This window comes from Heterocephalus glaber, unplaced genomic scaffold (genome assembly GCF_053883595.1).
Source record: "Heterocephalus glaber isolate CG9 unplaced genomic scaffold, H.glaber_assembly_v1.0 deba00001553, whole genome shotgun sequence".
NCBI lineage: Eukaryota > Metazoa > Chordata > Mammalia > Rodentia > Bathyergidae > Heterocephalus > Heterocephalus glaber.
Genome location: NW_028258344.1, coordinates 15,143,714 through 15,158,143, shown reverse-complemented (window position 1 = coordinate 15,158,143; position 14,430 = coordinate 15,143,714). Strand labels below are relative to the sequence as shown.

The following is a 14,430-nucleotide window of genomic DNA, read 5'->3' as shown; positions in this document are numbered from 1 at the left end:
GCATTGACTGACACACCTTCCCATGATTTTACCCCATTCTCTCCTCACCACACTATCCCCACTCCTGATCAATTTATTTCATATTTTACTGAAAAAAAGAAAAGGACAACTTCATTTTCCATTATTAAACTCTTCTTATGCGTACTTGGGTACCCCATCTTTGTCACTGTGAGTGCCCCTTGTACCATCACCTCTGACTTCCTTGGGGTCATTGCTTCTGCAACATCTCCTGTACAAGAAATTTCTCTTCTTCTCCTCCTCCTCCTCCCTCCTCCTCCTCCTTCTTCTTCTGTTGTTTATGGTACATTCCCATCTGCTTGCATACGTAATGTATACAGCATACATAATATATATAGTGAAACCTTTCCTCAGTGCCCATTTTTATGCCACTTCTTCCAGGAAAACACCTCAAATGAGCTCTTATACTGATGCCCACATCTTGCCACTTCCTAACCTCTCTGAACCCAAAGTCAGCCAGCCATTTGTTTCTACTATTCCAAAGCAGACACTCTCTACTTATCCGTTGGAATCCTAGCAGAAGCAAGCAGCATGTGTGAAGAGGGTGATTTGGGCAAATTTTCGTTAAAGGACTCTCTATAAGGAGGGAAGAGTGTAAGGAATCCAAGGGGAGAGTGCAGTAGTTGAAGTTGTGAACAATGGTGTGCCTGAAGGGACCAGAGGAGGGAGTAGCTGCTAGAGCCCAAGAGAGGGCCTCCTGACAGAAGGTGAGGTGTTCAGGAGGGTAGGGTGGGAGTACCCGGTGCCTGAGCACAGCACTGGTCCAAGGACTCCCCATGTTGGCCAGTGTGGGAATCCCCCAGGGCCTCCCAGGCTGCCTGGAACCTCCTCAGATACATCTCAGTCTGCGGCTCTTTCTGCCCCATTCTTGTGCCTCCTTCTCACAAGTGTCAGACCTCTATCGTGATCTGAAGGCGTTTCCTGATGACATTTTTCACAAATGTTATCACCAATGAGTCTCTTATGCTCTGTCTTGGCATCAGTGTACTGGATGGCCCAAACTGACATGGGCTTGTTAAGCTCAGAAGTCATTTAAAGTCTCATATTTGACCAGTGTGCATGTTTAAGCAATGGAAAGAAAACCAGTGTATTTTCTCAAAAATAAAAGATAGAAAAACAATAGCATTTTAGGTCTTGAAAAGACCAAATTCAGTTTAAAAACTGATGTTAGTGGAACAATTCATTTCCAAGTGACTAGAACATTTCCATTTCACCCTGTACTGACCCTCTGAAAACACCCATCATGCTGGTAATTACTTATTGTCTGCTTCTATGCCAGGTGTGAGCTTCAATAACAAAGATTATGGGAGGCTGATATAGGAGAACCTCAGGTTCCAGCCCAGCCTGGGGAACTAGCAACATAACAAGAACCTGTCTCAAAAAAAAAAAAAAAAGAGCTAGGGATATAGCTTAGAGTAAAGGTATTGGATTCTACCCCAGCACTGAAAAGAAAAAGTAAAAAATGGGGATTTAGCTCAGTGATTCTGCTGCCTGCCTCGAAAGCACAAGGTCCCAAGTTCAATCCCCAGTACCAAAAAAAAAAAAAAAAAGTACAAAATACAATGGAATCATCATAGACCTAAATGTAAAAGCTAAAACTATAAAACTCCAAAGAGGGGGAAAAAATAGGAGTAAATCTCGTGATCTAACATTAGGCAATAATTTTTTTAAAAAAGGACACTGAAAGCAAGTTGCAAAAAACAAGTTAGACTCCATCAAAATTCAAAACTTGTGGGGCCGAGGATTTAGTTCAGTGGTTTCACCACCTGATGCATAAGCGCAAGGACCCGAGTTTGATCCCTGGTACCAAAAAAAAAAAAAAAAAAAATTAAAAACTTGTGTATTTCAAAGGATAATGTCAAGGAGGTAAAAAGAATGCCCATACTCTAGGAGAAATTTTACTTTATTTTATTTTTTGGTACCGGGGATCGAACTCGAGACCTTGCACTTGTGAGGCAGACAGCAGAAGCACTGAGCTAAATCCCCGGCCCTAGAAGAAAATATTTTAAAATGCTGTGTCTCATAAAATATTTGTATCTAGAGTATACCTTTAAAAATATGGCTAGTAAGTACATGAAATGGCTAGTGGTCAACATCATTAGGGAAATGCAAATCAACATCCCAAAGAGATCCACTTCACCTACCCAGTAGGATAGGTAAGATCAAAGACAGAAAATATGTACAGTATTTATGTCTCATGTACATTTTTTAAATTTTAAAATTTAATCTTGTTTTTCAAATTAGAAAAAAATCTATAATTTCCTTAAAAGGTTAAATATAAAATTACCTTATGACCAATAATTCATTGTTAGGTACATGCCCAAAAAGAATCAAACAGAAACTGTTCAAACAGAAACTTGTACTCAAATGTTCATAGCAGCATTATTCACAAAGCCAAAAGGAGGAAACAACCCAAATGGATAAGTAAGATGTTTATCCCAATAAGCGAATACTGTTTGGCCATAAAAAGGATTTTTTTTTTTTTTTTTGCAACCGGGGATCGAACTCAGGTCCTTGCACTTGCACAGGCAGGCGGCGAAACCACTGAGCTAAATCCCCAGCCCCCTGGCCATAAAAAGGAATGAAGTATGAATACATGCTACAAGAAGGATAAACCTCAAAAGCTTGTTTTAAGTGAAAGTCACAAAAGAACATGATTCTATTTACATGAAATGTCCAAAACAAGCAAATACTGAGAGGCAGAAAATGAGTGATTCCAGGGCTACCAGACTGCAAGGAGGGAATGGACAGTTATGGAGTCAGTGAAGGTTTCAAAGTGGTTACTCATCAGTGTATGACAGGCAAAGAGAAAACATTCCAGAGGCAACAGCAGACACAAAGACAGGGAAGGAGAGCATAGTATAGCTTGATAGTATGAAGGGTGACTCCAGGGGACAAAGGGTTAGGGAACTAGAGCTGACCAAGCCAATTTGGGTAGGCAGAGCCAAATCCTAGTCATGGTAGCTTTCCGTGAGGGAAAAGAGAAACCCCTGAACAATGTTGAATGTCTTAGAAGTGTCATTCTAGTGTAAAATGGGAAGGTGATTTGGAGGGAAGTGAAACTTGTGATTTCCCAGAAAGGAAGAAAGTAACAATAGCTAACTAAATTTACAGAGCCCTAACTCTCTGCTGAGCACTTTGTTTAAATCATCTCACTTAATTGCTAATATCAATACCACAATTATCTCTATTTTATAGATGGAACCCACATGGCTTGTTCACTCACCTTCTTTAGGCAAATGTATTTCCTTGTGCTTCCCCTATTTCTTTTCCTTGATTTTTTCATTTTTTCCTGAGCTCTCAATTTAACATGCATTTCACCTTTGATATCTGCTTTACAGATTCCCTTCTCACACTACAATGAAAGTCTGTAAGAATAGGTTAGTTTCTATTTTCCCTTGGGGTCTGAATCCCCAGTGCCTGGTACATAGTATCCCACGTTATTGTTCAAATCTAAAATGGCCCCCTAAAGTTCATGTGTTGAGAGCTTGGTCCCTAATTCAGCACTTTTTTTTTTTTTTTTTGCTTGTTTTTGGTACTGGGAATCGAACTCAGGACCTTGTGCTTGCGATTGTGAGGCAGGTGGCTAAATCCCACGAGCTAAATCCCCTGCCCAAAGCAGCAGTTTTAGATGTGGGGCCTTTGATTGGTGACTGGATAACAAGGTCTCTAACCTTATCAATGGGTTAACCCTATTGATGGGTTTATAACTTCCTCAGTTACCTGGAGGCACTGAAAACTGTAAGAGGTGGGGAAGGAAGTAGATCATCAGAGATGTGCCATGGAAGGGTATATTTTCTTCTTGACTCTTTCTCTCTTTGCTTCCAGGCCACTGTTGGGTGAGCAGCTTTGCTCCACAAGCTCCCCACCATGATGTTCTGCCTTGCTACAGGCCCACAGCTATGGGGTAAACATCCATGGACTAAAACCTTAAAACCATGAGCCAAAATAAATCTTTCCTTCTTTATAAGTTTTTTCCTCAGGTATTTTGTCACAATGGAAAGTTAACACACCTAATACATATTATTTTTAATATATGAATATATAAATAAATAAGAAAATCCAGTCTTACAGAGTCTGAGTAAATTACAAAAAGTTGCACAATATTCACTCCCTACTTCCTTCCCCCCTTCCCTTTTGGTACTGAGGATTTAACCCAGGACCTTCACACTGAGCTACATCCCCAGTGAGAGGTGGAAAATTCTTCAGTCTGGGCTCAAACTTGTGATCTTCCTGTCTCAGGACTCCCACAGTGCTGAGATTACAGGCGTGCACCATGCTAGCCGACCTTCCTAAACCTTTACCAGAGATGTAACACTGTGGGCAAGAAGTAAATCCTGTCCTGGAGCTGTAGCAGTGGCGAGGGAAAAGATGGACAGATTGCCTGATTTAGTGATGGATTGGACTGTGGAAAGCTGCTTGATAAGGCTCAATCTAGGATGACTTTGGAGTCTAGATTGAGCAAATGGTGATGCAATTCGTCAGGGGAAAAATATAAAGGTCTCCTCGTTTGGGCAGATCGATAAAAGAGGAAGACATGTCTAATCCACAATCCTTTTTTACTGTCTGTCCAGATTACTAAAACTCATTGTTAACAATATGGAACAGGTAAACTCATTGATCCCACCGCCTTGAATCTGAGTTCCAGAGGAGTTTGGGGACGGAGATGGATAGAAAGCCTCCCTCCTTCACTCACCCTATGGTAAAAATCCAAAGAAGTGTTTAAACTAACTCTAAAATTAATTTTTAAGTAGATGCTCAAACTAAAGGTTGGGCTGCCCCCTTGTGTGATCAGGCCATAGTCACATTTTCAGTTTTGAACGTTGCCATTCGTTTACACAATTGACCATCAGTGTGACTCAGACTGGCCAAGAGGGCCGGAAGGCACCGTTGCGCCGTATGCACCACAGCACGCGGCCTGATCCAGGCATTGGTTTCAGTCCGTTGGCGCTCGAGTCTCAAACGACTTGGAACCCTCGCTCGCCCCCACCCCATCCCCTTCAAACCCTAAACCCTGCCTGGAGCAGAGCAGAGTTGGTCGGGTCCAACCACGACCGCGGGCCTACGGCCTCCGGTCGCCAGGTGGCGCTGTGGGGTGGCTGCCGGGGCTCCCGCAGCACTTGAGAGCGCCGTCTCCTTGGTGCGCATGCTCGACTTCGCTGCGGGCTCACTTTTTTTCTTTTTTTTTTTTTTTTTTTTCCGGGTGGCCCCGGCGGCTGCGTACTGGCTGTGGGATGGGAAGTGAAGCCCCAGCGAACGGCTGCGGCGGGGCTGTGAGGAGCAGCAAGCGGTAGGCGGCGGCGGCGGGTCGGTGAGCAGCTGGAGAGAGCGGAGCCGGGGCAGAGCACCTGCAGGCACAGGCGGCGGCCCGCACCATGGCGATTCGCAAGAAGAGCACCAAGAGCCCCCCTGTCCTGAGCCACGAATTCGTCCTGCAGAATCACGCAGACATCGTCTCCTGTGTGGCGATGGTCTTCCTGCTGGGGCTTATGTTTGAGGTGAGCCCGCCCTGCCGGCCCCGCCCGTAGCCCGGCGGGCAGCCCCGGACCCGGGGACTCGGACGTAGCTCTCGGACCCCGGGTGGGGGTACGGCCGGGCCCCAGAGAACGGCCTGCCCTGCCCCGAGCCGGCGGGCTCCCCGAGGCCGGGCCGGACGATGCGAAACCCCGCGGGCCAGGCCGCCGGGCGAGGGTGGGTCCGCCGCTCGCCCCCTCCCCGGGCGCCGCGCCCCTCCCGCCGGCCGCGCGGCGCGCGCAGTTCCTGGTTCCCGCGAAGGGTTACGTGGCACCCGGCGAGGGGCGGGCGCGGGCGGCCCTAGCTGCAGAGATGGCCCCGCGTGGTGGGCGGACTCGGCGGGAGGGGGCGTCTGCCTTGCGCCGGCCCCGGGCCGCAGAGCCTTAGGGACAGGGTCCCCTTCTGGGACCGAGAGTGGGGATCGCGGGGCACCACCGGAGCCGGTCGTCCGCTGCCTACTTGGAGGGCGGTGACCGCGGGGCACGCGCGCACCGAGGGCTTTAATTCTTGCCTCATTACCAGCTACCGAACTTTTCTTCCTCTTTGCCTTGGTAAAGAAACAAGGGCAGATCCATAAATCGAGGTTCTGAAGAGCTGTGCCGAGGAGTCTTTCTTGAAGCAGGAGAGGATGAGAATGTCAGGAGTGTGTAAATTCTCTTCCCACATCTCTCGTATTTTGATGACTTATTTAACAGCTGTTGAATGTGGATAATAAACTTTGCAAGGTGAATGTGTAACATCCTACGTTTTTCTTTCCTTGCTCCCCCATATACACACCCATTCCTTTTCTTTCCTTTTTTTCTCTATAACCCCAGTGTCTCCTCAAATATACTGATTATTTATTGTTTTGTCTCCTCTTCCCTGGCATGTAACCTCAGTAAAGAGAAGAGATTTTTTTTCTTTATTTCTATTTTACTAGTAGATTTTACGACTACTAGTCTATTTCTAGTCTCTAAAACAGTGCTTTGAAACGTGAGTGAAACTAAGAATACTTGAGAAAAACCAAGGAATGAGAAACTCTCAGTGACCACAAGGTGAACAGACTTTTTTAAATGGAGCCCCTTTGGGGTTTTTTAAATGTTATTTTTAGATGATTTAATGTTTTACATTTTTTTTTCTCTTTTAGTGGGCTTTTTTGCATCTAGATACATAGGTTATATTTTTATTCATAGCAGTGTCATGTATGTTTGCATCCATGGCTAAGGAGGCAAAAGGTACAGTTGAAAGGCAAGTGGAAAGTGAATGTGTCATGAGCTTACTAGGTAACTGAAGGCTCAGTTTTCTGCTTACCAATCTCATAGCAGTTGAGAGGTTAGGTAATATAACTTGAAACCATCCGCCAGTTTAGAAAGTCTTGTATGAATGTATGTTATTAAAAATATAGGTTTGGATGTGTAGCTCAGTGGTAGAGTGCTTGTTTTAGCATGCATGCATAAAATATACTGTATATGTTTACAATGCTGAATTTGATATTTGTGCTTTCTACTTTGATCTTAAAAGTAATGTTTTCATGTGTGCAGTATACTGTATTCAACAGTTTTGTATAACCTGCTATAACCCATCTCCACGTGGTAAGAATCCCTGACTTTAAAAACATAATTTAGGGCCGGGGATTTAGCTCAGTGGATCCGGCGCCTGCCTCGCAACCTCAAGGTCCCGAGTTCAATCCCTGGTACCAAAAAAAAATAAAATAAAATAAAATAAAATAAAAACATAATTTAGGGGCCAAGGATTTAGCTCAGTGGTTTCACCGCCTGCTGCGCAAGTGCAAAGACCTAAGTTCGATTTCCAGTGCCAAAAACAAACCCCAAAAAACATAATTTAGGAGTACCATGATCTCGAAAGCATGTTTGCAGCACTTTGAATGAAATGAAATATAAATTACAAACTCTGACACTTAGAAATGCTATAACTTTCCTTCAAGGTAAACTATTTTACATTCTTAACCATATTTTCTAGGGAAGTTCACTGCCCATATTTTGCCTCTTCTGTTAATGATTTTTTAACACTGAGTGGATTTTCATCTATTAACCACCTGGACACAACAGAAATACTAAATAGACATTTTGAAAGTCACTTCAAAAAGGAGTGTTAAAATGGAATACAGGCAAGCTCGAGGACCTGAGTTCGATCCCTGGTACCAAAAAAAAAAAAAAAGGAATACAGAATTTTGTACAAGTCATTCGTTTTTCTTACCATATGTTAAAAGTTTCAGGATTTGAAAGCATGTTATCCCCATATGTTTAAGTTGATGAGGTGAGTTTTGCTATATGACTTAAAATAATTGCTATTTAGTCTCAAATTTTAACATAATAATAGAACTACAGTGTTTTTACTAAAAGAACAGAGAAGTGGATGTTTTTGCAGAGCTGTTGAGCGTTTTTTATAAGTGTTTTGAGGAAATGTCTGGATTTAGGGTGAAATCAGCAAAGTGAAGCATTGTAGATACAGCTGCAAAGTATGGATTCTGAAGACAAAGGGATTTATGTTCAAATTAGGACATCTCAGAACTTAAGTTGCTTTATCTGTAAAATGGGGCTTATAGGGTTGGTCAGAGAATTAAAGTTAGCTAATATGTAGAATGCCTAGTTCAGTGCTTAGCTTCAGAATGGTAGCTAGTAGTATTCCTTGGAAAATAGATAATAGCACTTTTTTGCAAGATTTTGTTTGTTTGGTTTTTGGTACCGGGGCTCGAACTTGGGACCTTGCGCTTGCGAGACAGGCATTCGCACCACTAAGCTAAATCCCCGGCCCTGACAGCATTTTTTTAATACATTTTATTTTATCCCATTCTCCTCAAGCCCCCTCCCCTCCCTGTGTAAAAACTCTGTTTCCATTTTTTCCTATTTTCACTTTTTTTCTTGTCCCTTCCTTCCTTTCTCCCTTCCTCCTCCCTTGTTCTCCTTCCCATTTGAACTTTCTTCCCATTTCCCAACATCCATTATAGATCTCAGTCCTTATTTCCACATTCAGTTTCTCACACCAGAGAAATAATGCGGTATTTAAACATGTGTAACCGATTTAGTTCACTTAAGAGTATGGTCTCAAGGTCCATCCATTTAGCTCTAAATGGATGACAGCATTTTTGTATGAGAAAAGGACTCAGTAGTTAGCATCTGAAGAGATTATATATACTGAAAAGATTGATAAAAGTAATCTATTTGGGGGAAATGTAAGAATTTGATTTCTGGAAACTTTGTATAATCAAATATTAAAAATTGCTCATGAATTTTGAAATCCTGGAGTTTTATGGTGAATATCAGTCCACATAAACAATTAATGGCTTTATAATTGAGTTAGGAAAATTTGAATGATCAAAAAATGTGAGGAACTTTAGAAGCTTTCTGAAAGTGATATTGAAGAGGAGTCGAGAGTTAAGGGCTCACAAGAAAACTGTTTGCTTTGAGAAGGCAGTGACTTTCAAAATAGATGTTTAAAATCTATCAGTTGTTTGTGCCTTACAGTTTGGGGCATATTTACTACACAATGATCTTGGAACAGTTTTATTGGTTTTTTTTTATTTCTAATAATGGTTTTGCCTTAATGCCAACATTTACTTGCCTTTTCTCTCTTTTTTGAAGAATTTAATTTTGTATAAGCTGGTGGAGAAGTGAAGTTTGATATTTAGGAATTGGCTTTATCTTTCTGGAATCCAACCCAACTAGTAATCACACCTTCCTCTAACAAATGCAAAATAGTTATCCTCTGTATACAGTAACAAGAAAAGACACCAAGCCCTAACAGGCAACCACTCAATTAAATAAACATAATATTTATGCCTTTGTATAAAATGTAGAACTGGATAATTCATTAGTTTGAGATAACCTACTTAAGATGGATCTGAATAAATCTCATTTTTTTCTTATAAATGAACTATGGTGTGTTATAAACTTTTTGTTTTTTAGTGCAGTATATCTATAGCGTATTTATACTTCAAGCAAATTTATCTTACTATCAACTGATTGTAATATTAGTTTAATTAATGTTAGTAATGGTCAGGTATGAATGAAGATTAAGAAGCCTGGAAATGTCTAGCAGAATGACTTCTGGTTTAATTTTCCTATAAGTTTTTTTGGGGTTGTGTACTTTGTATTTTTCCTTCTCTCGTTGTGCTTAATAAAACATGTTAAACCAACTAGAGGCCACCTTTTAATTTTATTTGGAAGATTAGCATAAAGGGATAATCTAATTTTTGTTGCTTTGAGAATTTGATACTAAATTTCTCTTTGAAGAATTTCATTTATTGTTTGTAAAGGACTCTTCACAGTTTTCTTAGCTGTGGTAATTGTGACCTCATATTACAGACTAGAAACAAGGATGGGGGGGTGTTTATATGAAGTCTAAAAAAAGATGTAAAAGTAAATGAAATTCACTAATCAGTCAACTTTATTAAAAATAATCACATGAAAGTTGTGTTACCCTTGAAACTTAGACCATCATTCTGTTGTAATGAATCCTTGTGAATGGCCCAGATTTTAATACAGTAGCTTTACTAGTCTTTTCTATTCAAGTTATCTTCATATCTACCCCTGACATTAGAGGTCATAACCTGAACTTTTTAAAATCATGCAGGCCTGATTTAGTTCCCAGATTCTGAACTTTAGGCTAGCAGAGATCAGCCATAACCTAGCATGTTGTTCACCTCCTCATTCTGCTCCTCACGTCAGCTCTCTAACTAGTCCAAGCTTTTATGATACCTTGGCCCCTTTCCTTTTCCTCCAGTGTGTTAGCCCCCCTCGTTGCTTTATTCTTTTTCCATAGACTTTACTTTGCTGTAGTATCCTCACTTTATCCACAAAGATATGCTCCAAAATCCTCAGTGAATACCTGAAACCACAAATAGTACCACCTCTTAGATACTGTTTTCCTACACAAACATACCTTTGATAAAGTTTAATAAATTAGGCACAGTAAGAGATGGACAGTAATGACTAGTAACAATATGCTATAATGAGGAATATAATATACTGTAATAAAAGTAATATGAGGCTGGGGATTTAGCTCAGTGGTGCCGCCATCTGCTTCGCAAGCGTAAGGTCCCAAGATCGATCCCCGGTACAAAAAAAGAAAAAAACTAGACCCTATCTCAAAACTAATATGAACATGGTCTTTCTCTTAGAATATCCTGTTATATTCTATTCTCCCTCCTTCTGATAGTATGAAATAACACACAAGCAAGGTGAATGACTCAGGCATTAGACTGCAGTGTAAAGGTTACATGAACACAAGCTCTGCTTCCACAGTTGTCTGATAACCAGAAAAGTTACTAATGGGCCAGTAGCAAATATAGCATGGATACACTGGACAAAGGTGATTTAAGGCCCGGGGTAGACGGACAGATAGTACAAAATTTCATCATGCTACTGAAAACAGCACATAATTTAAAACATCATTTATTTCTGGAATTTTCCATTTAATATTTTTAGAGTGCTATTGGCCATGTTACTGAAACCACAAGAGGTGAAATCATGGATAAGTGTAGGACTACTGTTTCTGCCTTTTTGTTCCTTTCAAATCATAGATCAATAGGGATTACTAGAAAAAGTCATATCTATCCTGATGGATATTACTACAAATCAGGTTTCTAACCTCAAGAATTAATAATATCCATTAATCTTTATACTTTTCCTAGCCAGGTCCTTTCCATAGAGGAATTATATAAATAGCCTTCATTCAGGTCCTGATTCTGCTTAACATGTGATGTTGTATCCCACACACAAGGAAAATGAGTTTATCAGATGTAGATTTCTTTGGTTTCCTGCCTTTTGAACATATCTCTCTTATCTGTCTCACCACCTACAGGTTGAGCATTTGTAATGCCAAGATCCAAAATTACTCAAAATCTAGAAATTTTTTTTTTTTTTTGGTACCGGGGATCGAACTCGAGTCCTCGAGTCCTTGCGCTTGCGCAGCAGGCGGCGAAACTGCTGAGCTAAATCCCTGGCCCCTGAATGTTTCCTCTTAAGGCACTATTTTTTTGTTGGTTTATTTGTTTTTTGGTACCAGGGATTGAACTCAGGCACCACTGAGCTAAATCCCCTGCCCTTGAATGTTTCCTTAGACTGGGAAGAGGTTAATACAGGTTGAGTCTCCCTCATCTGAAATGCATGGCATCAGAAATACTTTGTATTTCAAAGTTTTTATGATTTTTGGAATATCCACATATACATAATGAGATTTCTTGGGAATGGGACTCAACTCTAAATTCATTTTTATCTTTCATATACAGCTTATACACATAGCCTGAAGATAATATATAGTTTTGGGTTTTTTTTGCAGTGCCAGGGATTGAACTCAGGATCTTGCGCTTGCAAGGCAGGGACAGTGCCACTGAGCTACATCCCTGACACTATATATAGTATTTTTAATGGGTCTGTGTTTTGACTGCAATCTTTCACATGAGGTACGTGTGGAATTTTCTACTTGTAATGTCACAGTGGTGTTCAGAAATTTCTAGATTTTGGGCCGGGGATTTAGCTCAGTGGTTTCACCGCCTGCTGCGCAAGCGCAAGGACCCGAGTTTGATCCCCGGTACCAAAAAAAAAATTTCTAGATTTTGAGTAATTTTGGATCTTGGTATTACAAATGCTCAACCTGTAGGTGGTGAGACAGATAAGAGAGATAAGTTCAACATAAATCTTGACCTTTCTAGTAGGTACTTTTTTGTGTATCTTACGTACTTCAGTCAAGTGCAGTCTGGTTGCTTTTCTCAGTACTTTGTTGGAATCACTCATACTATGACTGCTGATGAATAAGTAATCCAGCCTGTTGCTCTCTCCTGACACATCTGTTTTGAAACTATTAATCTGCACCTTTCTAAAATGTTTCCCCCTTGACTTTTGGGATACCACCCATCTTCATTCTCTTTCTGCCTCTGACCATTTCTTAGTTTAGGGGAACTATAGTAGTCAGCTTTGTGTTACTGCAACAAATACATAAGGTAATCAGTTTATAAGAGAAAAAGTTGGGCCAAGGATTTAGCTCAGTGGTTTCAGCTGCCTGCCGAGCAAGCGCAAGGACCCAAGTTCAATCCCCTGTACCAAAAAAAAAAAAGAAAAGGTTTATTTTGGCTCACAGTTTTAGAGGTTTCAGTCTGTTTTCAGATGACCCCATTGCTTTTGGTCCTTTGGCAAAGCTCACATAATGATGGAGTACATGGTGGATCAAAAATTATTTACATCAAGGCAGCGAAGGAAGAGAGAGACATCAGTTTTTCACTATCCCTGTACAGGCCATACCCCCAATGACCAGAAGACCCCTACAGTGCCACCATGTCTTTAGGACATGGGCCATTAGGCAACACTTATCCAAACAATAGCAGAATATTAGTTTTTGGCTTTTTCTGTGCCCTCTCCACAAGTCTGATGTCCTACTTCTTTAAAATACACTTTCCATATATGACTTTTATACTTTTACAGCCTCAACATTTGTTTCTAAATAGAACTCCCAGATGTTTAAGTTCTCTGCTGAGTTCTAGACTTAGGCTTTAGCTGCCTGCTACTTTTTCTACCTTTGTGTCTCACAGGAATATAAGTTTGTCCAAAACTCAATTTCTTTTACTCAAAACTTGCTGTTCTTGCCTGTGATGTAGCTCAGTGGTGCTGTGCCTGCCTGGCAGTGCAAGGTCCTGAGTTTGATCCCCGGTACCAGGAAAAAAATTTAAAAACTTGTTATTCTTTTATTCCACATTTTTAGTAATAGTATTGCTTTTCACTTGTTCAAGCTGTGACCATCAATCAATAATCTTTAACTTTTTTTTTCTTGTTTAAGCCTTATACTCCCTCAAAAGTGCTTTTTCTATCCCACTACCACTTCTTTAGTTTAAACCTTAGTTATTTTTTACCTAGTCTCTTGCAGATGCCTTGTGCTTGGCTTCCATGATTACTCTAATTGGTTTTATCTGGTAGTCCATGGTATTGATCAGTTTCCTCACACACGCCAGGCCCAGTGCTAGCACTGAACATACAGTAGCAAGCAGGAATAAGCATATTTCCAGCACTTGTGGAGCACACTTTGTATAGAGTGAGACAGAAATTAATAGAATCGTAGCAGAGTATGTGTTTTGAAGGAAAGGAGCACAGTCCTCTGAAATAATCAGACATGATCTCAGAAGACTGGGAAGGCTTCCTTAACCTGTGATAGAACTGAGATCTAAGGAGAGAGGTTTTCCAGAAGTGCCAGGACTGGTGGGAGGAGCTGGAGGGGGCCAGGGAGGAGGTATTCAGAGATAACACTGTGGAGAAATAGGGGTGGAGTCAGGGAGCAGAGTTTTATAGGCCACGTGATCCTAGAAAGATAGGCATTTAGTGACAAGATTTTAACCAGATGGGGTGGAGGATGAAGTAACAGGGTTAGATCATTTTGGTTGCAGGGTGTTAACCACTTAGTAGGCTACAAGTAGCAGTCTTTAAAAGGCATAAAGGAACATCCCTTCCTTAAATTCCTTCAGTCATACTAAAGTAAAATCTAAACTACTTAATTCAAAAAACAAGGTGCTTTCTACCACTCAATAATATCTCTAGGCTTTTCTACAGTCCCTCCCTGATGTTATGTCTGGCCTTGTTTACTGCAGCTGTATCTTGTTTCTTCTACCTGTACTCCCCTCCTCACCCACCTTTTGAGCCTAGGGAATTTGTATTTTTCAGCAAGGCACAGCTCAGGTACCACCTCCTTTAAGAAGCCTTTTTAGGCCGGGGATTTAGCTCAGTGGTTTAGATATCTGCTGCACAAGCGCAAGGACCCGAGTTCGATCCCCGGTACCAAAAAAAAAAAAAAAAAAAGTAACAAAAGAAGCCTTTTTAGGACCGGGTCAGGCGGGGGCAATATGGGATGAAGTTCCTTATTTATCCTGAATACTCACAGTGAATGGTATTGACACTGATTTTACAGTATTGTAAC

At 41.1% G+C, this 14,430-nt stretch overlaps 1 protein-coding gene across 1 annotated transcript in view; it reads left to right on the top strand.

The window, feature by feature from the left end:
• Window positions 1–5,053: 5,053 nt before the first annotated feature.
• The window catches only part of Tram1 (translocation associated membrane protein 1), a 33,042-nt gene continuing 23,665 nt past the window's right edge, over window positions 5,054–14,430 (top strand). The window contains exon 1 of the mRNA XM_004842062.4: window positions 5,054–5,516. Within this exon, the coding sequence (XP_004842119.2) occupies window positions 5,394–5,516 (123 nt within the window). The 5' untranslated portion in view covers window positions 5,054–5,393. The remainder of the gene's footprint in view (window positions 5,517–14,430) is intronic.